We start from the raw sequence: 25,216 nt of genomic DNA, 5'->3' as shown, positions 1-25,216 counted from the left end.
CTCACCCGAATAGTTTCCCCAGCACCTCCTTCAGATGGAAAAATCACTCGCTGGAAGCAGCGGCGTTAACAACCAGAGCCGTCCGTAACAGTTGAAGTATCTTTTTTTTTTTTTTAATTTTCTTACAACCACTTAAAACCGTCATATACCACAAACCTATGTACATTATTTACAGACAAAACAAGCAAAATAGCCATCCAAAATATTTTTTAAAAAAGCCTCTGATTAAATTGTTACACCTGCTCCGACAATGGTGGGACTTCATACGCGCATCTTCTTGTTCCTGTTTCTCTTCCATTTAGTATTTCAGTCTCACTGCATATATATATATATATATATTTATATATATTTAAAAGTTAAGGATAAAACAAGAAGCAGAAGGGACACGACACAATACGCATTTAAATCTTTGTTTAAGAATAAGCAGCTAATTAAAAAAGGCGAAATACAGGAAAAGTGCATCAGTTCCGATGAGTTAGTATAAGAAACAGGCCCAGGTGTGGAGAGCAGGTTCCCCTTAGGGCCAAGTCTCCCCAAAGGCCTCTGATTGTCTACAAAGATTATTTTTTAATTTATTTTAAACAGAAATAATAATAATAAAAGGAATCAAACAGGTGTGGAGAAACGTGAAGCCTCCAGAAAAAATTATTTTTCCACAAGGTTTCTTGGAAACTGGTGTTCAACAACTTTTGGGGAGTGGGCAAGAAACGTTTGTGCCCGGAATTCATTGTTCATTCACACACGTTGAGCGTGACCGGAGCAGCAGGCTGTTCCTCTTCAACTGTGCGATGCTGGAGGACTTGTGCAGGCTGCGCGCCCGCCGCTGTGCCGTCAGGATGAGTTTTGTCAGTGCAAGACCTGCTCGCTCCCATGGCTTAAAGCTGAGCCAGACACCGCTGGCTTTGCACCTAATGGGAACTTTGTCTTCCCATCAAAAAATCCATCTTTATTGTCCGGTGCATTTCAGGACAAGAGATGCAACTCTGAAGAAGCGAGAAATGACCATGGGGACAAAGTGCCACTAAACGTGAGTTGTTTTCACTAGATTTCATACGGATTCTTGTCATCATTTAAAAAAACCAAACACGCCCATAACAGTAGAGAGGCTTGCTGCACCAGATGTTCTCAAGTCCCCTTCCAGTCCTTCACCCATAAGGCTGCCTTTGAAAACAAGGCTACATGCATGCATGGGCAAGTTCAGCAGCATCCTGAAAGGTGGTTCAGCACACAATCCCTTTAAAATGGAGCCTTCAGCCAACGTGTGAAGCCTCCTGACAGAGCCTGTCTTTGTGCTTGCTTGTTGTTCAACAATTTGAGCTCTCAGTAGGCAGTAACCACTGACAGGTCTGGTTAAGGAGTAGCTTTATATAGGATCATCATATTTTTGGCTTTCTGGTGAGGCTACTTCATCTGAGAACCTCTTCTCTAGCAACAAGTTTGGTTCAAAAGTATTCAGTCTGCAATCTGAGTTTGACAGTTCTGAAGCCTATTCAGTTACATTCAAAAATCTCCCGAGCCACCTCTCCTTTTGCCACATTTTTGTACTCCAAACAGAAGAATGGAGTGCTCAGTCCAATCTACTGTAAATGCATTTATACTTCTGTGGACTTAGCAGCTAAATACTTCCTTCCTCCTTTAAAGCATCGTTAGAATCAAGAATAAACCCTAGCAAAGTTTAAAGCAACAACAAAATAATGCTGAAAGTTGTGAAGGAAAAAGTAATCCTAAGCACTCTGAACTCTGTACTCAGTCCCAGGAGAAACTTCAGACATCCCCGGTGTTCCACACAACACAATGAATTTCCTTTTCCTTCTGCCTTTCTCAAAGAGCAACTTGCAGAAGGGCTTGGTGCTGCACCTCCCCTCTTCTGGAAGGGTCACTTTCAGCATAAGGTGAACAGCAAGCTGCTCACGCCTTTGGGGATCATTCTACCACATTAACCTTGCATGACATTTTTAGAGGTCAGATATTTCTCTTATGGGTTCCTTGTGCTGATTCTGCACACTGCAGAAACACAACAGCAAAATGTTGCTGCCAGTGAAGCTAAGCTTAGCACAGTACGAGTGTGACGCAGAGGCACCATCAGGTTTCTAAAGCTATGATGTGCAAACCAAGGCTGGACAATGCATACAAAAATCAGACAGACAAGAGTATAAGCCGTCAGTGGGTCAGTTAAGCAGCATCTCCGTTTACCATCTATATAAACAGTACACGAGGCCCAGCAGAGGGCTCCTCTTCTTGTAATGAAGCCATCTGCGAGGTACCGCCGCTTCCCTCCTGGACTTCAGCTTCGTCATGTTTTGTGATGAATGGAAATGGTAGAGGACAGCACAAACCTCTGAAGCCAATCTGAATTACTGAAGTCCCAGCAATTTCTGCTGGTAAAACACAGATATAATCCTGAAGCCAAGGATTCAGGCATCGAGCTACCCAAAAACTCAGTTTTGAAGAAAAACAGCAGAATGTGAGCTGATTGAAGTCATATTGCTGCAAGAGGAACAAATATAAGGGCAGTTGTATTGTCTGCCACAGAGAGAGAGAGAGAAAAAACTTGAAACGGTTGTGTAGAAACACCATCCATCAAGATGCCCCAGGTATCCCTTTAAAATCCAGCAGTAAAAGAGTGCACCTTCTTCCAGGAAACAGAGTGTACAGTACCCGTGTGCAGCATAAAAACATTTCACAAATAATGAAAACATCCCTTTTGAAAATCACAACAAAAACAGATCCCATTGGGACCAGACTGTCAGTGCCTCCCAAAACAAGGCAGAAAAATCCAGCCTATAAAACATGCCAAAGGTGACCAGTAAGTCTCTCCCTATCCTCTGAAACTGACTGCTATCTGCTGAATAAAAGAAGTATGACTTTTGTATTTATACCCTCGGTGCCACGTGAACAGGCTCACTAAGTTATCCTTTAAGCTCTGTTCTCTCCTGACAGCTGCTCTGAAGGACATCTATCTGGGAGTAACATCTCTTGGCTATGCAAGTAAACCTGCTGGGTACCAGCTTCTTTAACAACACAGGAGAGTTCTGGAATCCCTGAAGAATGACAAAAGCATCATCTTTCAGCCCAGAAGTTCTCTCTGCTGGTCAAATTTCTCAAGACAAGATGCTGACAGCAAAGCAACAAGGTTTCTTTCAAAAAACTTGTCCGGTGTAATTAGTTCTTACTGAGCTTACACTAAGGGAATGGGGCAAGGAGGATCACAAAAAGAGCCAAAGCATCCTTTCATTGCCCACACACTTGGTGCAGGGAAGAAAAAGGGACATTTTGTTTTCAATTTAGCTTGTTGCATGGAAAAAAAATTCTGATTGTAGCACTTCTGTAAGTAGTTCTGCCTCAGTGAGGTAGTTATTCTAAGGGGCTCACAGCAAAAGAAATCAGAATCAGTCATGCAGTTTTGCTTACTCAAAACAGTTTTCATTGGTCGTCAATCCCCTCAACGTGTGTGGTGGATACAGACTGTGCAAACTCAGCTCCTCGTTTACAGCTCTTCGTTTACAGATGACTGATGACCTCTTCAATGAATCTACAGCTCCCAGCACCAGAATAACCTATCATTTTGGGCCCTAGAGAAGCTTGAATTCATCCACTGATCAGAGTAACCACACAGAAGCTAGCACAGAACCTAAAGACCCTGCAGTAAGCACCTTCCTGCCTCGACTGTCTTAGTATGCCAGGGTCTGTATTTGAAAAGGTAAATGAACAGGAGAAAGGATCAGGGCTGCATGCTCCCGACTTCACGAAGCTCCTGCCCATGCTCCTCCACATACTGCTGAGAACAGGCAAAGAAAATGAATGCAAAGCACTGGAAACCTAATCCTTATGTGAAGCAGATCTCAAGCCTGATGCAAATTCCTCACATCTTCAATGGAAAGTAAGTTAAGCCCTCTTAGTTTAGGCGTGAAGCACAGGTCCACAGCAAGTGGCTGAGTGTGTTTAATGCCTAAAATTAAAATCAGCAGTTCATCCTACTGTGGGTCTACAAATAGATGCCCCTCAGGTCCTTTTTCTTTTCTCTAGAAAAAGATCAAAAAGCCCTTCCCAAACCCCCACATTGTTGTCAAGTGTGCTCCTGAGTAGCTGTAAGTAGGTAAAAATACAAAGTCATGCTTTAAGATAGTTTCCAGTATGCAAACACTGGCACAGAGCTATGCTGCAGTCCTCACTGATCGCAGTTCTCTTAGTGTGTTCTCCAAGAGGATGCACAGGTAACAAAGCAAAAAGCTGCTGACAGGCTCTGTGTACAGGGCCCAATTCCTTAAGAAAAGGGAAACAACTTCACAGAATTGTGAAGGGCAAAATAAAGAAAATATCTTTTATCTGAAAACCAGAATAAAAGAAAATGCAGAGGCACTTTCTCTTTCCTTCCTTTCCACCCCTTCCCCCCCACCCCCACCACAGTCCATCTGTAAGAGAAGTGCAAAATAATTATTTTCTGACACCTCAGAATTAAGTAACACCCAAGTTCAGCCTGCACAGGTTTCCATTTAAGCTCTGGAACAGAAGCTCTGTATGCTTATACTGCTTTGTATTTCTGACATGCCTACAGAAGAGAGACTGCTGTGCAGCTACCTATGGGTTATCCACAAGTAGTTCCCTCCCTTTCTAGCTCATCATTTCTACTGTTCAGGCCACAGAGGTAGTAAAATCAAAACAAAGACAAAACAAAAACCCAAGAACAGAGACAAAAAAAAACCCTAAACAAAACAAGAAACAAATCTCACTCTTGCTATACTGTACATTCAGAACCTTGTGGTCACATCGCTGTCCTAACAACGAACAAATTCATCAAAATACTCCACATTAACAAACGAATGTGCACCAAGCACATTCCAAAGCCAGTGCTGTGGTAAAGCAAGTGTCCGTCCATGGGGAGGGATGGAGATTCTGCGAATCACCAGGAATATAGAAAGGTTATTTCTGGCAGCCTGCATGCGAACGTAAACAGGATTCGTTTCTCCTTTTAAAGTTCTGTGCCAACAGAACTATTGAAATGTCACTTCCCACCAGAGGAGACTTTTCTGTAACCATTAAAAAATACATTAAAAAAAGGGAACCATAGAGTAAGAGACTATTGTGTTCCCAAGCTGGCAGCTGGTAGAGTAGCCCCTGTTTTTGCACTGGCATTTTCCTCCAGATGTTGTCTTTTCTCCAAAGTGAAAAATGGAGGTTGACTCATGCTCCTGGGTTGCCAGTTCAGCTTTATTTGGCTTTCCTTGATAGAGAGAAAGGAGCATGGTTGTGCTTCAAAGGTCTGCTTCAACTTGACTGCTTCTCAGTTAGCGAACTGCTGGTAAAAAGCAAGTTTAACCCTTTCAATGTGATGGCAAAGTTTAATAGCTGGCCCAAGTTTCAAGTCCATACACTCCTGAACGGTCGGCAGGGTCAGCAGCAGCAGTGCCTGGCCGTCAATTTCCTGTCAGAAGACAAAACCTCCATATTGACTTTGCATTTTTTCTTCCCATCTCCCTTCAGCTTTGACTTGCTGTCATTTCAGAATCGTGACCACTTGTAAATTAGCAGATTCTTCTATTCTACTCCAGCTTAAAAACTCTCACCAACAAATTAACTCCTTTCTTAAGATGTCAGCTCAAATTCACTTGCTAAGAGACAGAATGAGATGCTGTTTTGTTAACGTCTATCATAAACCATACTCAGCACCAGTTCCTGTACTAGATATTTTTATGGCAAATTTTAATCAAGATGCATAATCTGACTCATGTTTGTACTCCTGTTGCCATACTTCAACACAAAATTCTTTACTTGCTGTGTACAACACTATGACGCTTGCAGTCAGTCTGCAGAATGAATAACATCATTTGGAGACCTCAACACAAGGGGCAAAAACCCAGAAAACTAGCTACTGCCTTTGAAGTGCTGAGTGATACCCCACAGACTAAAATCTCTTCCACTAAGAACTTGGAAACCTGAACAATTGTGGCCATTTGCTTAAGTCTCCTCCGGAATCTGCAGGAAGTCGTGCATGCTTTCTTTTTTTACCCCTCAAAAATCTGTTAAGCAATTTAAACTCATTCCTCTTTGTGATTCATTATAAAGGTCTAAGAATAAAGCAGCAGCTTCAGTACTTTAACAGAAAATCATACCTGGTCGAGGAAAATTCTTGCCAGCGGTGCACAGTCAGTGGATTTGAGGAATCGCACGACGTCAGCCACGCTCCATTCCAGAGGGTTGCTGTCCAGCTGCAGCTTTTCGGCAACTTCAATCTTTATTTCCTAGACAAGCCACCCACCACAAAAAGAACTAAAATACTGTAGGTGTCACGGACCAACAATCCCACACTCCAAATATTCATCTGCCCAATAAAGCTTTAATGGGAGCTCCCAGGTTTTCACGCTCCTCGGTTGGCACAGACATGCAGAACAGCACTGTGCTGCAGTTGGAGACCACATCCTTATCGTCAGTAAGGTAAATCTAAAAGGAGGATTTCTCCAAGCCCCTGCTCAAGTTGAACCAAGGAGTGCCAACAGTTGAGAAGTGGAAAGCTCCCCATTCTATCTACAGCCATCCTCAGTTTAGTCTTCATTACGATCCTGTAATACGATTGTAATAAAAATTACGGTTTTAAATATTCTGCAGTGCCTTCACAATATCCCTCATGGGATAATGGAGTATTTAAAAAAAACACACTGCTTAATACTTCCAAGATGTTTGTGCTTGCCCAGCGCTCAGCAAAGGCACAAATCTATGTTCAGAATTACCTTGGGCGAAGGAGGCTTATTTTCATCATCGGAAAAAGAAAAGGTCCTAAGCTTCCTCTTCCTCTTGTCTTGGTCCTGAGTCAGAGAATGAGACAGCTCACTCTGTGTAGGAGAGGATGACAGTGATTTTTTCTCTGATACCTCTGATTCCTCAAGCAGTTCATCTTGCTGCTCGGATGTACTATCCTCACTCAGAGATTCTTCATCTACCTCATCCTGGTCATCCTCCTCTTCTCCTCCACTGCCCTGGATGGTGGGGAAAAAGAACACAGCAACAAAATAAAACACGGGAAGATGAGGACAGAACTACATTAGTCACCCACTTGTCAGCTGTAACCTGAAGTTATAAGGAACTGACAGTTTCTTGTTTCAAATGAAGCTGGTCCACGATCACATACCATATCTGTTAAAGCTGTCGTCAGTCTCATACCTGGGGAGATCCAGCTGGAGTGTTATCCACTGAAGTAGAAGAACGTTTTTTCTTATGAACAAAAAAATGTTTTCGTTTCTTCCGTCTTTTATTTGGTTTCTTCATGGCTACTTCCAAGTTACTGTGGCCACCCGGAGGCCTACCTATCCGCTTGTTTTTCCGCTTTCCATAATAGTGTGCTACCAGGACAGAAGAAAGGAGCATCATGTTGAAATGCACCTTCAATGTCACTAGTTATGTTTGTCCATCATCAGGACTGGAAAACCAGTAGCAGGACATTTCCCAGTAGAAATCCCATTTCTGCAAAACTTCTGAATGAGCATATCTATATTTTCCTCTTCAATTTGGTTTAAGGAAGAAGAGTTACTAGTACATTTTATTTGCCCAGTAACAGTAGATTTACTTCTTTAACTTTGAGAAATCCCAGATGATCACATTTTATTAAAAAAAAAAAAAGTCATCAGCTACAGACTTCATCCACTGTCGGATGTCTCTTGTGATGTTTGTGCAGTTTTTAAACATGGCCTCAATGCACTGTTTGTTCTCACAGTGTCAAATGGCTAAAAACCTAAAAAACCTAAAAGCTAAGAAGAGGGCTTGAAAGTATTTTATTTTGTTCCACAACAGAATGGTAAAAGCAATTACAATGCCACTTAAATTACAATATTAGAGCCAGTTCTTGTCCCAAAAGTTGTCTTAAGAAGATAAAACTTTAAGCTCACAATAAGTTAATGCGCAGTTTTACCATTTAATATAAAGTTAATTTTTTCTGCCCTACACATTGGTGCATGGATATTTTGCAGGCCAGTGAGGGTAGCGCTCGAGCTTTTCCTTCTGTAAGCAAAGCAATGCACTTTGGATTCCTTTTGGAGGCCAAAGCCAGAGCAAAAGCAAAATATAACACCCCTCCATAACAGCCCCACCTCAGTTTGACAGCCACAGCCTACTCACTGTATTTAGTCTTTGTCAGGACAGAGCAGTTCTCTGAACACTTATCCAGCACCATCTGAGGGCCAAAAAGGTTCGGACAACATTCCAGCTTGATGCATGTTTTCCTGCAGAAATCTGCCACTCGATCTGCTGTCCTCACAACTTCCACAGTTGCACGGTAGCTCTTCCCTTTGTACCTAACATTGAAAATGTGGTCATAATTCAGGAATCCTGAAATACCCTCTGAGAAGACTATCCCAGAGTTCAGATAGTTTGTTTTCTTTGTTCACAGGGTTCTCTTTATGCGACCACGCTGCGGTGTGGACCCTAAAACAAAGACTGAGCATACTAATTCATGCTAGAATTCTGCCAACCAGGCTAATAAAAAGTATCAGCAGACAGCTTCTAGTGAGCCATTCTATGTGCATGCTATGGCATATACTGTCACATTTCCAATCAGCTTTCATCTAACTGCTGAAGAATTTGTCAGGACAGTCGTTTGCCATAACTCCACATAGTGCTCTTGTTTGAATTCAAAGTAAGAAATATCAATTTCTTTTTCTTTATCAGCCTTGCAGCAACACTGACGGAGCAGCACAGTGAGTTATCTGCCATCTCATGCAGCATTCCTGCTCCCAGTCCAGCTATTGGCAAATGCTGATATGTCTTGGGGATGTCTCAGGCCTACAAATACCTAGGTGATACACTAAAAAGAGCATTATATCATTGCACTGCAGACATCCTAGCTCTCACCGTGGTGACAAAAGAAGCACACAGCAACTTCAATGAAACAAATCAAAAGATTTTTTTTCTACTTCAGCCACAGCTTTTATTTGCATCAAACTGAAATGATCTTCCTGTTATCCAAAGCCAAATACAAAGTAATCCTTCAGCGTATGGAAAAATGCCCTTTTACACACAAAATTGATCCAGCAAAATGATTACTGACATATTCAAAAGCATATAGGAAAGTCTGTGCTATTGCACATTAGGAAAATCTACTCTTTAGTACGCAAATAGGGAGACTTAATTACAAGGCTACTGCTAGAGTGTAAGAGAATACCTGGATATATACAAATACAATCATTGTTTTTTTCCTAGCAAAGAAGCTCAAACCCAAAAGACTCAACAGGAAAACTGGGGAGCACTTTGGGTAGGCTGCTGTAGGAAGACTTCCATGCCAGACCATTTCAGAGTGCTGCTACAACTTAACTTCAGAGAACTCATCTCCCACTGAGAAATGCGTGGAAATGCCATGGAAGCCTGCTAAACTTTCAAAGTACTTTCAAAGCAAAAGTGTACTTTTGCTTCCAAATAGTGACACTTATCTTCAGGTGTATTCAGTAGCTCAAGCTTCACGTTTAGTCTGCTAGTGGATATGCTGTGTTGTACCAGCACCACACCAATAACTGCTTACATGCCAACAAAGAGCACATTTGGCACATTAAGGAACATTAAATTCTGATGCACTTTGACAGACATTCACAAAGGACCTTATGAAGAGTTGGAAATTTAGCTTACAGCATGTAAAGATTCTGGCAGACAATTTTCTCATCTCTGAGATGAGTGCACCCTCAGCAAGTTTGCAGACAACCCCAAGCTGAGCAGTGCAGTGGGTACGTCTGAAGGAAGGGATGCCATCCAGAGGGACCTGAACAGGCTTGGAAATTGGGCTCGCCAAATGAGGTTCAACAAAGCCAAGTGCAAGGTGTTTCATTTGGGTTGGGGCAATGCCAGATACGTGTATAGACTGAGAGGAACTCGTTGAGAGCAGCCCTATGGAGAAGGACTTGGGTGTCCTGGTAGACAAAAGACTTAACATGAGCCATCAGTGTGCACTTCCAGTTCAAACACCAACAGGATGCTGGGCTGCATCAAAAGAGGGTGACAACAGGCAGGAAGGGGACGGCGCCTCTGCTCTGCCCTCATGAGGCCCCATATGGAGCACTGTGTCCAGGCCTGGGGAAAATTGTGGAGCTTTTAGAGCAGGTCCGGATGAGGACCATGAAGATAATCAGAGGTCTAGAGTCCCTCCTCTACAAAGACAAGCTGAGGAAGCTGAGCTTATTTAGTGTGGAGAGCTGGGGAGACCTGAGAGCGCTCTTTCAGTACTTAAAGGGAGATTACAAATGAGAGGGAAGTCAACTTTGGGTTGCTTTATATATGGGTAGATAGATAGAACAAGAGGGACTGGTTTTAACTAAAAGAGGGGAGATTTAGATTAGATGTTGGGGAAATTTTTCACCGAGAGAGTGGTGAGGTGCTGGAACAGACTGCCCAGAGAAGCTATGGATGCTCCATGCTTGGAGGTGTTCAAGGTCAGGCTGGATGGAGCTTTGGGCAGCCTGGTCTTATGGCAACGCTGCCCAGAGCAGAGGGGTTGGAACTAGATGATCTTTGAGATCCCTTCCAACCCAAGCCATTCTGTGATTCAATGAAATATCAGAAGTTAAAGCACAGAACAGTGTTACTAGGATCAACTGAGTGGGGAATGGGACAAGCATTTACTTGGCTTTTAGGGTCTCTCCATGCCCATGCCATGCAGCTTCTTCATCCAACTGCAGCTCTCGCAGGACACGGCTGGGTTTGTACGCTGCATTGATCAATAAAGTGAGAACCTACAGCAGGGAGGAAGAGGAGAAACTGTGTTTAGACTCCTTGTACAATAAATCTTTTTAAAGTGCTGGGGTAGAATAGGAGATCACTTCCATTCATCTGAATTATCCAGCATCAAAGAACTCATTCACAGCAGGATTACAGATACAGCCAAAATGAAAACTGAGAGCAGTCAACGCTTTAGACCTTGCCAAACCTTTAGAATCTGTCCGCAGAGTCACCAGTGTATCTAGCAACTTCCCAGTCAGTGCCTTTGAATTACACATCACTAAATTAAACTGCAGGGCTGAACACTGCAGAACTTGCACAACTTTTGGTAAATCTGAGTTACCATCTCAGAGTCTTGTTCAGCATGTGAAGATATGCCTACAAACGCTGCTGGGCTTTGCTGCCTGCCAACCTTCTGCTTGCTACAAAATCTTACTCCAGAATCTTAAGCTCTCTTCTTTTTTGGCTTTTGAGAATGAAGATAGGGCCTGTACTGTAACAAAATGAGAATTTCTCTAGTGCTGTGAAATAAGTAACTCAAAGCTCTGAAGAACCTCAAGTTAGCGGGGATAGCACAAAATCTGCATTCAGAGAGGTCTATTAGCAGATTTGCTCAAATACAGGCTATATCTTAAAATCAGATCCCCCCTCAATTTAGAGATGTGCATTTCTCTCCCCAGTCCTGGGACTCTCTCTGCCCATTATGCATTTGACTGGGTATGAGCAAGCTTCACCAGTGAGCAAGTACTTGAACAAGCAGAGCAGAGGATAAAGACCTGCCTGCAAATCTGCAATTTGTTTGCCCCCATCCCCAAGTGCTGATGGATTAGGAACATGTTTTTTGAAAAAGATGATATGCAGATAAATGATTTAGCAACTTTATCAGCATGCCAAAAGACAGGTTTTCATTTTCAAGTCGAATATTTGGAGATCAAAAGGAGGGCAAACATCTTACTCAAATGTCCACCAGGCTGCGTGCTTGTTTGACTCACAGTTACACCTTAGGAAACATGCAACCTCTCAGCTCAGATAATAACCATCCCACGACCTTTTTGGAGATTTTGGAAAAAATAATTACTACCTTAGGGTATGTGTACATTTTCTGCAAAGTGCTCTAAAGCATTAACAAATGGTCTTTTCCTCCTTTCTCCCCTCCTTTAGTTATGTTAGAAAGTGAATCCATGATTTAACCTGATCTTTGTACATTATATCCAAGTTAAATACACCATAAAACAAAGAACTCTTTACATTTCCCAATTACTGAAAACACATACTTTCTCCTTTCTGCTAAGAAAAACTGCATTTCCTCTGTTCTAATATCAATGGTGTAAAGGAAAACTTGGGGGCTTATCTGAAGCTAACAGCTGTTGATGAGAATGGAAGCATTCATTACAGCTGAAGATACTAACTCCTCTGGTTGTGGTAATTAAAGGTTACTAAGAGTTAGCAGTTGGAGGTTGACTTTAATTCAGATACATGGGAGGGTTATACTCTTTCCAACTATTCACAAAACGATCCACAATTTGTACATCTTTCCATTAAAAAACCTGTTTGCTCATCAGCAGGTTATGAACTCCTTAAACATATTAATTATCCATCCATAATTAGAGAGTTCATGATGTTCTGCAGATCCACCACATGCAAGCACCTCACCTCTTTCAGAACGAGAACACAGTTCCCAGGTCCCACAGACTGAGGAAGCTCTGCAATCCTGCCCTTGTTAAGGTAAGGCCCTGAGAAGCACCGGTGGTTGAAGTAGATCTTTGGGCAGCAATACTTTCCATTAATTACCACTGAGAAAGGAGAAAGCAAAGATTTAAATCATGTGGCACAATCTTCCAGCAAAGAATTATTTCTTTGCAATGCTTAATATTTTGCCTGTTGGGGGAAAAAAAAAAAAAAACAGGAAAGAACATTTGAATGTTCTTGAATGACCTGAATTTGGGCAAATCCTGGTGCCACATTTGCAATCCCAGCGCCAGCCATTCATGTTGCTAAAAGTACTTTTCATACTTTACATGCATATTAGCAAACTCAAGAACAGCTGGAAATCAGGCCTGTCACATTTTGGAAAAGAAACATTTCTTCCAGCAGTATGGATGTGTTGTGTTGTGGGATCACATCAGTGAGTACAGGCAGAAAGGCATCCACAACTGTTGGTAGCACAGCACACCCCAACGTGGTAATTACAGACAATTTTTCCAGTCAAGTAATTGTCTGTCCCCAGGATTTCTCCACCACAGAAGCCAGCAAGGCTTTTCTCCACTATTCATTCTAAACTCGACTATTGGTTGCTTTCCATTTTTGCACTCTTTTCACTCAGTCAAACCAAAGATGTATCAACTGATGAAGTGCCCTCCAATGAATTGACATCAAGTTTGTTAAGCCTGCTAAGTGCTGTTCACAATTTCAGTTCTGGCTGTTGCGTATGGTAAGATATTTAGATATGTAGAAATTGTCTTATTCTAGGAATGTTGTAGTATTTTTGATCGAGCAACACTATCACTGAAAGGTCTTAAACTGGAAAATAAATAAATGAAGTCAAATTTACATGGTGACTCTATTAAAAACCAATTAAAATGCTAAGCAAGCATGGATCATTTCAATAGAGCTGTGTTTGGTGCAGCTTCAGATGTTCATTTCACTACACAGAAAACAGCAGAAGAGGCATTTTGTTGCCAAACAAATAGATCTGCATGACTGTTTCACCAGCAGATGTACTTATTCATCATATTCATTTGCAACAGTTTAGAAAATTATTAGATTTCACCATCTGGCACACAACACAGTTTACCATTTGAATTGCCTTTGTTTATTATGATGACAAAGTTATCGTAAAAAACAGAGAAACCTGCTTTTCAAAGCTAGAATCTAAGTCAAGAGTACAGATTTAGCAGGCCTATTATGATCTTCCCAGTGTTACTGAACATAGCAGGTGACAGTAAAAAAATAATCTGCATGGGTGACAGCAGGCATCTGGCTCCAGATATCTGGCTCTGCTTCTCATGTAAAACATCTAACTTCCAGGTTTAATGCACATTTGCATTGCAGGACTCAGAGCTAATCGTATGGTTTTGTTCTCTTCACTCTTTCCTGATGTCCAACAAACAGTCAAGGATGGAAATCTTAAAACCCTTTCCTCCTCTTCTGGCTGTGCTGACAGAAGACCATTGGGTTTTATTTTTGTTAGCCTGCCCTATCAATCAGTACCTGAATCTGAGGAGTTCAGTTCCTGGTTCTTTAGTCCATCATGAACTGTCCTTGAAGACAAAATTCTGAAATGCAAAGAAAGATGTCAGGGACAGACGGTCAGGATGACACCCCTCAGCTGCTAAAACGCAAACTCTAAAAGCCAAAGTATTTCTTGCTCTAGCTTTATTAATCTGCTTTTTACATATTCCACATTTGACAATATTCCTCACCTCATCTTTTCTTTACTTAAACATACAAACTCAACTGATTTCAATTCGGGAAGGACTGCAGCACTGCTACAGCTAGTAGAAATCATCTCTTCCTTGAAACAGGGGCAAGATGCTGATAATCACATCACATAAAGCAAGCAGATGTAGTTCACATTTTCTACTTCTTTTAACTTCATTCATACAGTAAAGCAATGTACAGTCTTACATTTTGAAAAAGAGGATTTTAAACAAAATGTGATCAAAATGAGTCAAGCACTGCGGTAAGAATCGCAATTACAAAACCATGGACAAAGAGTCTGCTCAGTATTTTAGGAACAATGAAAACATCAACAGGGCTGCTGACAGATCTGGTGTTCGTAAAGCTCTAAGTCAATAAAGCCAACTGTCAGGCATTCTACTGAGCAGTTTTGAACAAGCTCACACAGAGGAATTTCATATGCATGGCACAGTCTGTAGAAGATCTGTAGATATTAGTAGGACCCATCTTTTCTCTTTTGTTAGTTTGGTCTTGTACATCTAATATTGCCTTCCTGAATTTATTTTGTTCCACCTACTGAGTGACAGTATTCACACTGAAAAGAAACTCTCTGCAGAACTGTGCATGTTCACATTCCAGAAACTATATTGTTTGAAAGGAGAATACAACCAAAAGGGAACTGAGAAGTATTCGAGTTATCTTCTTAATTACCATTAAGAAAGCTTCAAGCACACACAATTGTAAATTCACTTTGTTAACATCAGGCTAGTTCTTCTTAAATGCATTCCAAAACTCACAGATACTGCAATCTTTTAAAAGTGATAGAGCAATAATTTCAAGGTCGGATCTTCAGTGACTTCATCTATCCAGTAACTCAGTTGAGTTGTGCTAGCATTGTTAAAAAATAAAGCCCATGCTTTCTATATCCAACTATGGCAGTGGAAGAGGTCTTTTCCAACATTACCAACAACTGCAGCATTACAACAAACAAACTGTGGAATCTCTCTGCCCTCAGCGTAGCCTTAGTCTCCCCTGAGACAACATCATTTACTAATTAGAAGAAAACAAGACTAAACACAAACTAACCCAACACTGTTACTTACTGCTTCTCTGGTTGAACTACTGCAATCTTTTTCTGTTTATTTACTGAAAGAAAGGAGAAGAAAATAAATTCCACAAAGCAAAGAAGGCAAGCAAATAATGTTTCCACTACAGTAGATTTATTAGATACCTTTCCTTGAAGTTATATGCTATTTTTAAGTTCTGCTGTTCAAAACTGCTAAGAAGGCCTCCTTGTTGTCTTTATGCTTAAATCTACACTCCTGCCCCCCAGCCAACAGATGAAGCTCCCCCTCACTATTTCAATGCTAATCTTGGATACCATTCTTCATGCTCTGTCTATACTGGCTCTTACAATTAGCTACCAGTATTACAATGGTGATAATAGTAGGGTAATGAAACATGTGCCTCTTGAGCTATTTCAGGCGTTGTCCCCAGCAAACAGCTGGATTTTTCAAAAAATAATCTTTTCTCTAATTCTGTTCCTCCTTCCTCTCCTGCTCTTGGCATTTCAGACACTTCCCAGATGAGTTTCTCCTGCTTTGACTTGCAGTAAATGACAGCTCATTCCAATCTTACCATTTTACAACTTTACTTAATAGACATTCTTAGTTTTCCCATCTCCCATTTAGCTTTAATAAACAGAACTCACTAACCATTTGAGAGAAGACACTCTTACGTTACTAGCATAATTGGAACAGATAGCATTTACTTTTCAACATTTTATCATTAAGGGATCATGACCAGCTGGCACATTTACAAAGCCAATCCTCCTCAATTTAGCTCCCAAGTGTCTACCTACTCAACACTGCTTTACTAAGGCATTAATTTTGTTTGCATAAAATCAATATCAGATTCAGCCAGACATGTGGCAAGAACAGCTCATACAGATGTATGTGCATGTCATGTGTGTACATGCATGCATGCTTACATATGATTTCTTTCCTGTGGTTCATGCATTGTTTTCATGCCCTCTTACAGCCTGTGAGGGTCACAGAATAACACTCTTTTGGCATTATTGTATGGATTCCAGTTCCACTGGAGCATTTCTCACAGCTGGACCACACATGCAGGGGAACAGCTGCACAAGGCACGGATTCTCTGTACACAGTGGAAGTTCCCAAATTCAGGGATGCCAGATCTAACTGTGCAGTAACTTGCTCTTAAATGGTCTCACCATCTTTATTAAACCAGCTAGCCACTGCAAATGGAACACAGCTGATACCTATTGCTTTGCAAGGAGGTCTGAGCTGATATCCATTCGTCTCACACCAGCCCACTGGAAATATATTCATCGATTCCACACTCACTATGCAGTCAGGGATGGGCTTCTTGGAGCCTGTTAAGAAAAACAAAACTTGATACAACTCATAAAATCCCAAGAGTTCACTCCCTTTCTAACTTACAGTGCACATGGATGTTACAGTGTACATAGATACATCAGTATCAACTATTCTCCTCCTCTGCTGCCCAGTTACTTTCCTGATGTCATTTACTTCCACCTAAAGCTGGAGATGGAATTTTCCATCCACAGTCCAGCAGAGATGCACAGGGCATAGTAAATGCATGCTGACGTGCTTTCAATCAAGAAGTGAGATATTATATATATGAAGAGTGTCTGATATAGACCTATCTTAATAAGGAATCTCTCTTTAAAGTTTTCTTCAAAACACCAAGTCAAAGCTTGGCTTTAAATGGAAATCACTCATTTATGAAAAACAAACAAACAAACAAACAAAAAACAACCCACATTACAAGGCTCTTGCTTTCTAAAAGACACTGATCATCCTTTCACACAGGGCACTCACTGTAACCCGAACCCTAGCACTGACCCACCACAGTGCATAAATTATATTACATACATTATATATATGGCTTAACTAAGGTTAGCTGGGAAACAGGCGGTGCAAATGATGTGCTGTGTTTTTCTTTAGGAAACTGATCTGTTGCTGATATTCAACAGGTAGTGAGTTTGCTCCAGATATTCTTCAGATCAGATTATGGTACCACAGAATAACCCATGTGAATTCTACTCTGATCTCCCACGTCAGGCTTACCCTCCAGCTGAAGCCAGAGGTAGGAATCTCTCAACTTGGTGACTGTAGCAATGCAAACTTCCTCTGGATCAACTGGGTTCACAGCCTCAAGTTTCATATTCTCCTTAAATCCATGGTCAGAAGTTAACTAGGAAAAAGACAGAAAGCTTCAGTGAAACACCATCCATATATCCAAAGTATGATACAAATAGCTATGAAGAGGAGTAACACACAAAACCCTCACTGTTCCAGTATCACAGAATGATATCCACAGACAGAAAGGACTTCAGGTAATTAGCATATTAATTTAAAAGAAAGGCTTTATACACAGACCTCGGAAAGCACATTAGTACTCAAAATAAGGAGGCTGAGACTCACTGAAAGGAGTCAGTGCAACTCCATGCAAGGAGGGGCTCCCTGCTGCTGGCTGCAGAGTCCCACAAATAGCATGACAAGGCTTTCTATTCTATTATTTTAGCTTGGAAGCTTGTTTTAGGTACATAAACAACATTCCTGCCTCATCCAGAAGGGTCCTAGCAGACAGCACAGGAAGCTTGGTGTCCATTTTATATTGCCTGGGTAACAGGTCCACGTCTATTCAAAAATTCCTACAGAGTAGGAAGGGGTGCTTATCCTGACCTGAGGCACCTGAATGAAATGCCAGGCAGGACTCTTCCTCCAAGAGCCACTCTGTAACCTAACTACAGGATCAACGTTACAAATTCTGAAACCAGCCTACAGTGAGCAACTTCTCAGAAAAGGGATAAGAAATTCAGTGACCATGTTCTGAGACACTACAACTTACAAGACAGAACAAGGGCAACAAGAATTCACAGCCAGCAACAACCTCTTCAAAAAATGGCAGTTTTTCATCTCAGCTTCTTCCCTGAAGCACTGCAAAAGCCCAAATATTGTAAATGGAACTGGAAGGTAGGTGTAATGTATGATGAGGCATTCTGCTTTGGGACGCAGCAATTCTATCGTTTTACCAGGAAAAGACCAAAATCTATCATGTACTTCAGGCATTGATTAATGTCAAATGATTGCCTGGTACTAATTTAAGATTGACCTGTTATTGCTTAACACAATTGAATGAATTTCTCCACAGTGAAAGGAAGGAGGATTGAAAGAGTACAGTAAGTAAATGGAAACAAGGTTCTACTGTAAGGCTGCCACGATTACTGCAGTGCCAAGGACCAGTGTTATTCTATGGCCATTCCCTGGACTCTAACACACTTCCATGTCATAGAACACTGGTTTCTTTTCAAGCTGCTTTATCACAACTGAAGCATTTAGCCTGCTACTTACTTAGCTAGGAAGACCACATGCACCTACTACATTCAACCCACACTTGCAGTCTCTTAACTCTTTCATTTCACTGGTCATCACGGACAATTTAAGTCAAAAACATGCAAAATGGTTCGTTGAGCTGGAATCAAACATATAATTTACCTAATAGAAATGATGCTTTTCTGCAAAAGAACCTTACCGAAGGGAAGCAGCCCTGGGGAGCTGCCTCAGCACCACATTGTTTGAGGTAGTCTGCCCAATCAAAGTCCTGCCCAGGATAACCTAGGCAAAGAACACACAAAAGGGTTAATTTAACAGTGTGAAATGACTCATTTCAAGCTGACATGAGATTTCTTTGGATCACTCAAGCTGCTCAGCTGACTGTGGTATCCCAGAACCTGTAGCACATCTCTCACATATCTGACATATCCTCTTTACTTTCAGTGTAGAAGGACTTTGGGCACTGCTTCACTTTGTTTCTTGTTTCTTGAAATAGTGTCAAACTAAAACTAACTTGACAAAGCACATGCTGAAACTTGAACAGAGTAAATCTAAGCAAATAAAGGTCTTTTTCCCCCCTCCTTTTTAAATAGAGCATCTCAAATGTGCTTAATATCAACATACTATTCCCTTAAACACCTATTAAATACCAAGCCTTTAAAGGTGGCAGTTAGTCTTTCCTAAGAGTGTCAAGTTTGCTAAAAGCTCTAAATCTGCACACATGTTTAAAGGGAAGGGTCTTAATGTGGAGCCTGTCAGGGGACAGAGCATCACTCCAACAAAAGGAGAAATTATATTACTCTCAGAGAAATACTTTGCTTCCTTATGATCAACAAGTAACTGAAGGGAATCGGATGCAAAATAAATGTGCTGCCACAGTAGGTTGAGGCTGGCAGCATAATACCAGGGGGACAACAGCAGCAGTGATTCCAGCAGTGTCTTTGAAATGTTCCCTTCCAAGGGACATCTGGGAGTAGGGTTTAAGAAATCAAAACTTTTGAAATGAGTCTCAGAACATCATATTATCACGATGACCTACAAATAACAAGGAAGGACTTAAGCACAGAAGGACCCATGTATTTTTCTCAGTTTTATCAGTGCCAGTTGGACTTGAGACCTCACACAAATCTGAATGCCCACCATTTCCTGGGGGTCTATAAGAAGAGAAGCTAAAAATTCATGTTAGCTCTAGACACATGCCTAGAAAGCAAGATTTCATCTCTCCCATGCAAAATTACAAATAATGCTGGGTCAAGCAAAGCAAAGACATTTTTTGCACCTGACTCAAGGAAAACCAAAAGACATACATGCTACAGTCTTTGCTCCTCTGAACTGAAGGGGTGAAGAAGGATACTGAGTCCCTGGTTTTACAATAGTACTGCAAATATGTATGTAATTCAGCAGCTGAGAATTACTCCCCATTCCCTTCCATCCTGAAGCAACATTTCAGCAATCTGCTACCTTGCCTGATAGGTCCAAGGGAAAAAAAAAACAACAATAAACCATTAACTTCTAATTGATAAGACTCTGAAAACACTTTAAGACACTGAATAACAATGTTCTGCTCTTATCAGAAGCAAAAATCCAGTGCATGGACCATAGGCTTCTGATATAATATGAACACTGAAATCAATGTTGCCTTTAGCCCTGGAACACAGTTTCCAAGAGGATTCCCATCCACTGCCGTCTTCTCAAATCCAGGCACATATCCAGGAGACTTCAGTTTCACTAACTCTAAGCTCCTGTTTCTCAGAATATTTCATTCTCTTTGCTTCTCCTACAAGAGATTCTTTTGCAGAAGTGCTGTCCTGAACACAGCACTCCAGGGACCAGCAATCTTCTCCAAAGCTGAGTGAGTGTGACAAGCTTGCACAAACATACCTGGCGGGGCACTGAGATGCACGCCGTTCTTCAGACTCCACTGCACCGGAAAAATCCCAGCACTGTTGACATGGCAAATGTAAGACTGGCTGGTTGCACGCTCTGGCCTCAAGTCATCAATTTCTATCATGAAATATTTCTCATTGTACACCTGTTTTTAGCCAAAAGCAAAGCGGAGTCTTGTAAATAGCACAAATGGATCTATTCCTCCTTCCTCGTTTTGATGACTTTAAATTAAAAAGCATAAAAATAAAATGATTCAAAAATAACCCGTGGGACTCATAGTGCAGGGCAGTCTGCTGACTTATCTGGAAACTTAGGCAAAGTAAATAGTAAAAGGCAATGTGGGAACACTTAAAGAGATAAGGTTATCAAGTGCTAAATGGAATTATCTTATGACAAAAGAACACAGAGCAAACAGAACTTGCAGTCTTACTGCACGCTGGTAATAACAGGGTGCATATTTAAACAGAATCCAACTATGTCTTAGGATAGACTGCCACAAGGAGAAACACTGAGCTGCAATAAGTAGGAACAGAACAACATCATCATCATCATCCAGAAAAACAAATGATTTTCCTTCCCTTGGAACTGCCTGCATTGTTTTAGTAATAATTGAGCATCTTATTTGAAACAACATGGTAAGTGTTTAAAAGAGAGCTAGCACTGAAATGTAAGCTATTATACTGAGAGAACATCTGCTCTTAAAGTAAAAGAAATATTCTCTCAGATCCATACAAAAAAAATTAAAATAAGCCCTGGGTTTATGTTGTACAGCAATATTTTGAAAGCAGGTCTCTTCCAGAACCTTTTACTTGTTTATTAACACAAGAAAAGAGAAGCTGTTCAAAAATTCTGTTTGAAATCTGATTATGGTGTGGAGTTTTAATTTTAGCTTCTAAATCCACGTGTGGGCTCTTGTTTAAAGTGAGACCACTTAAATTTCAGAGCTTATACATAGGAACGACATTAACTTCTGCAAAAACAAAACAACAGAACAAATCTTCAGTCAGACACTCTGATTATGAAGGACCATATCTTGTTTTAAAAACCCAGGTTTGACAACATCAGTTATTCGATCCTTTGAGCTTCTCTATTTATGGAATTTTTCCCATCCTTTGGCAGCTAATACTTATACTTACTACATCAAAGAGTTTACTAGACATCTAGTTTGAGGTTTTAAGATCATCAGTTAAGGAGAATTTCCAGATCTTGTGTTCACAAGGAGCAACTGAACTGAATCTCAGCAGGACAATTTAGAGAACCTGGTACCTTGAGAACTGTGGCAGGAGAGATTACAAAGGGAGCCGATGGGTCCACAGCTTCTAACTTCATGCCTTCAGAGAATGAATGCACTCCAATCACAGGTTTATCCTGAAAGATCAAGTTTCAGAATCATTACCTGCCTTTCTTCAATAGAAAAGACCAACTTCATGAATTCAACTGAAGTAGACAACCTGACTTTTTATTGGTTCATCTGATGAAAGTAATCTGTCAGAGTACCAGCAACATCTCTACAATAAAAAGGCCAGCTGTGATACCTGAGACTGATAGTTTTCTATGAGTTTCTACTCATAGTTCCAAAGATTCCCTCCTTGGACGTTCTCTACACACAGTCAAGATTTCACAGTGCAAAGTGATCTGATAAGAACATACAAATCCTTTTTTTCCCCACTTCAGCACTCATGAGCTGGACTAAAAGAGAACAAAAGCAGTCTTCACTTCCACCTTAACAGAAGCTAACAGTTCCTGCTCCAGAGAGTTGGCTGTTCTGTGCAAGATTCAACAAACTGAAGAGCAACACCACCTCCTCTTCTGTTTATGGACCCAAATGAAGCTGAGAAAATGGAGCTAAGGACTAAATTGATATTCCTACTTCTCAAAATATGTCAGTTTTTTTGATTTTTTTTTTCCACTCAATGTAAAATTCAGACTTACTGGCAACATTTACTAACACTCAGGATCTAAGAGAATCCATTATGCAGCACATATAACTCTACCAGGTTACATTTTAGATGTCACATGTTAAACTTTCCAATGTACTCAAATATTTAGGAGTGAAATCAGATCAGAGGATCAGAACAAGGGTTTTTTCCCAGCATGACAAGTAAGGCTCACATAATTGCGATGGGTGCATTGTCTAACTTCACAAGAACAGGATCATAGTCCGACATTTTATTTATTCCACTTCATTTTCAATGAGAGGAGGAAAGAGAAAAGTTTAAACAAAGCAAAAACAAAAATAAATTTAAAAAACCATCCAAAACATAGAAGACATTTTGCACAGTGACTGACTTCCCTGAATAATTTCTTAGGAATACAGCATTTTGTGGTATAATTCACAGCATTCTGTTTCAATATTGTGTCTTTACCTTAAAGAGATCTGTAGGAACTGATGACTCTTCTTCCTCCTCTTTTACCTTCTTCAGGATTTCTTGCCAATCTGCTTCACTTTTCAAAGACCTAATGGCTTAAGTAAAAAGAATGGGAAATAGTGTATGAAGTGACCGTCTTCATTCCTTCCCCTCAGAAAATGGATGCAGTGATACCAAAAGTTTGATTTGTGTTACATTCATATCTGCTCAGAATCTGTGCAAGTATCTTCATTCTTAGAAACTTCCAGCTTGGTGAGACTTTTAGAAATGTTACAAGAAGGGACTGTAGTCAAACACTGCATCACCAATGTGGGGCCCAGTCTTGTCTTTCTTAGGAAACATTAACTGTCACATTAACCCTGAGGAAACTGCTGCAGAAATGTATGACCAGAAAACTGGATAATATTAGTTTGTTCTAGGCTTGAGAAAGGAGATGTCTGAACAAATCACTGAATCACAGAACACCCTGAGCTGGAAGGGATCCACAAGGAACTTCAGTTCCAACTCCAGTCTTCACACAGGATCACTCAAAAATCAAACCAGGTATCTGACAGTCCCAGCTGTTACTCCTTCAGTAACTGCAGATCCCACACCTCTCTATAGCAGGGGAATTACTTTTACTAGCACCATGCACAAAGGATCCCTGAAGTCAAGTCTGTAAGGACAGACGTAAAACGGAAACAAGTCCACAGATTAGATTGAAATCAAAACCTAATGTTTTAAAAAAACATTATTCACTCAGGTAGTGCTGTGAAATCATCTGGTTCCTGTCAGTGATGTGGTGTACCCTCACTACCCTCATTTCAGCAGAGATTGGTCAACCATGAGCAAAGGCACAGTCATTTCAATTTAAGCAGTCTGGGTTTTATCAGCACCATTTTTTCCTTATGCTCCACTCCCCCTCTGACCAATCCTCTGTACCCTTTTCCACACTCAGGGCACACATTTATAAGGACATTTTCGTACGATGTGAGACCTCTTTAGAGAGAGCCTGAAGTATTCTCCTAGACTTCAAGTCCCAACTGTGAAAGCTCCCATTAAGCAGTACTTCAACAACTGATTACCTTTTCCCCCACGTACAGGAATAAAAACTAAAAAATAACTGTAGAGGCCCATTCCTCAGACCTTCCCTTCCCACAGATAGAAAGCTTCAACAGGCAAAACCATTTAGCAATTATTAAATGAGTGAAACGTCTTGTAGGACTATTAGTGCTGTTTTCACTTAGTTCTTATTAGGAATAGTATTTGACAGATCATATAATGATTATTTGACCATCGTATGCATCCAGAATGTGCATTTAGAGCACCAGAGTGGCAGGAGTATTCCCCAGTCTTTCTCACCATGTAAAAGATGAAAGTTTTGAAGTACCTAAAGGCGGTTGCAGGTTATATCCATTCTGGTTCGCCCATCCCACTTGATGAAGGAAAGGATCCAAGTAGAAGACCCACTGGTCAAACTTGTCAGAATCCTCCAGCCCTTCGTATCGCAACTTGAGTCTCCCACCAACATTTTCTACCACAGTGACAATCCAGGCCTCCAGGGCATCCCGGGAGTTCTGGAGCTCCAGTCGGGAGCCTGGTGCAATGAGATCCAATGGATTTTTCCCTCTGTGAAGCTATGGAAAGAGAACAAGAAAATAATTATTACAACAGAACTCAAAAACCTTGCACTTCCACTTTTGTTCTGTCCCTTACCCACATTCTTTTGGAATAAATCAGGTATCAGCACACAAGCAAAGAAAGTCACATCCTTACTTACACACAGGACAACAGAAATGAGTGTTTAGAATCACTGGTGCTTGCATCAGAGTTTCTGTACTGTCTGTTCTGCACAATCACACATTTCACTTAAATGCTGTTTATCATTTTCAGAAGCATTATGCCTTATATATGCAAGGTTTGGAGTAAACATGAATAGTTCCTTTTTAACTCATCTAGCATACAAAGAAGACTGGACAGAAAAGATGCACAGATAAAAGTGTTAATTTTGAGGAAGACATCAATAGTACTCTCCCAAAAAAAGGTGTTGCATACTTAACTAGCAGACACTAATAATGAGGTGGCCAAGTACTGTTTTAGGTTCAGAGAAGGACAACTTAACTAGCAAAGTTTAAAGATTTAAGTGAAACAATAATCTGTCCACTAGTGAGAAATAAAAAATTAATGGTAGCAGTCAGCTCAAAAAGGGAACAACCTGAATGCCTGATAAATAAAGGATGACTTCCTCAGAGTTGTATAAAGGAGGACTAGAATAGAAGGAAGACTGAAACCTAAGGAAATTCGAAAAAGGTCTTTCTTCTATAGGGCTTATGAACATTTCACATTAATTCTATCAGGAGGAAGTTTTTCACTCAGAGGAACAGGTTGCCCAAGGAGGCTGTGGATGCCCCATCCCTGCAGGCATTCAAGGCCAGGCTGGATGTGGCTCTGGGCAGCCTGGGCTGCTGGTTGGTGACCTGCACACAGCAGGGGGTTGGAACTGGATGA

General features: G+C 40.9%; 1 protein-coding gene across 3 annotated transcripts in view; it reads right to left on the bottom strand.

Annotated features, from left to right (window-relative positions):
* Positions 1–134: 134 nt before the first annotated feature.
* SFMBT1 (Scm like with four mbt domains 1) overlaps positions 135–25,216 on the bottom strand; it is a 65,106-nt gene continuing 40,024 nt past the window's right edge. For 2 of the 3 annotated variants that reach the window (XM_048957192.1, XM_048957191.1), the window contains exons 6-21: positions 24,099–24,345; positions 22,727–22,824; positions 21,627–21,728; positions 20,355–20,505; positions 18,673–18,755; positions 17,205–17,331; positions 16,373–16,486; positions 15,192–15,234; positions 13,900–13,964; positions 12,343–12,482; positions 10,594–10,703; positions 8,107–8,282; positions 7,156–7,334; positions 6,726–6,971; positions 6,111–6,239; positions 135–5,422 (exon numbers count right to left, since the gene is read on the bottom strand). In XM_048957192.1, coding sequence (XP_048813149.1) covers positions 5,282–5,422; positions 6,111–6,239; positions 6,726–6,971; positions 7,156–7,334; positions 8,107–8,282; positions 10,594–10,703; positions 12,343–12,482; positions 13,900–13,964; positions 15,192–15,234; positions 16,373–16,486; positions 17,205–17,331; positions 18,673–18,755; positions 20,355–20,505; positions 21,627–21,728; positions 22,727–22,824; positions 24,099–24,345 — 2,151 coding nt within the window. In that variant the 3' untranslated portion in view covers positions 135–5,281. The remainder of the gene's footprint in view (positions 5,423–6,110; positions 6,240–6,725; positions 6,972–7,155; positions 7,335–8,106; positions 8,283–10,593; positions 10,704–12,342; positions 12,483–13,899; positions 13,965–15,191; positions 15,235–16,372; positions 16,487–17,204; positions 17,332–18,672; positions 18,756–20,354; positions 20,506–21,626; positions 21,729–22,726; positions 22,825–24,098; positions 24,346–25,216) is intronic. The other variant, XM_048957193.1, reaches the window with a different exon arrangement.

The sequence above is a fragment of the Lagopus muta genome, chromosome 11 (genome assembly GCF_023343835.1).
Source record: "Lagopus muta isolate bLagMut1 chromosome 11, bLagMut1 primary, whole genome shotgun sequence".
NCBI classification, from domain to species: Eukaryota; Metazoa; Chordata; class Aves; order Galliformes; family Phasianidae; genus Lagopus; species Lagopus muta.
The sequence above is the reverse complement of the archived record's forward strand: the minus strand, read 5'-3'. Positions and strand labels throughout refer to the sequence as shown.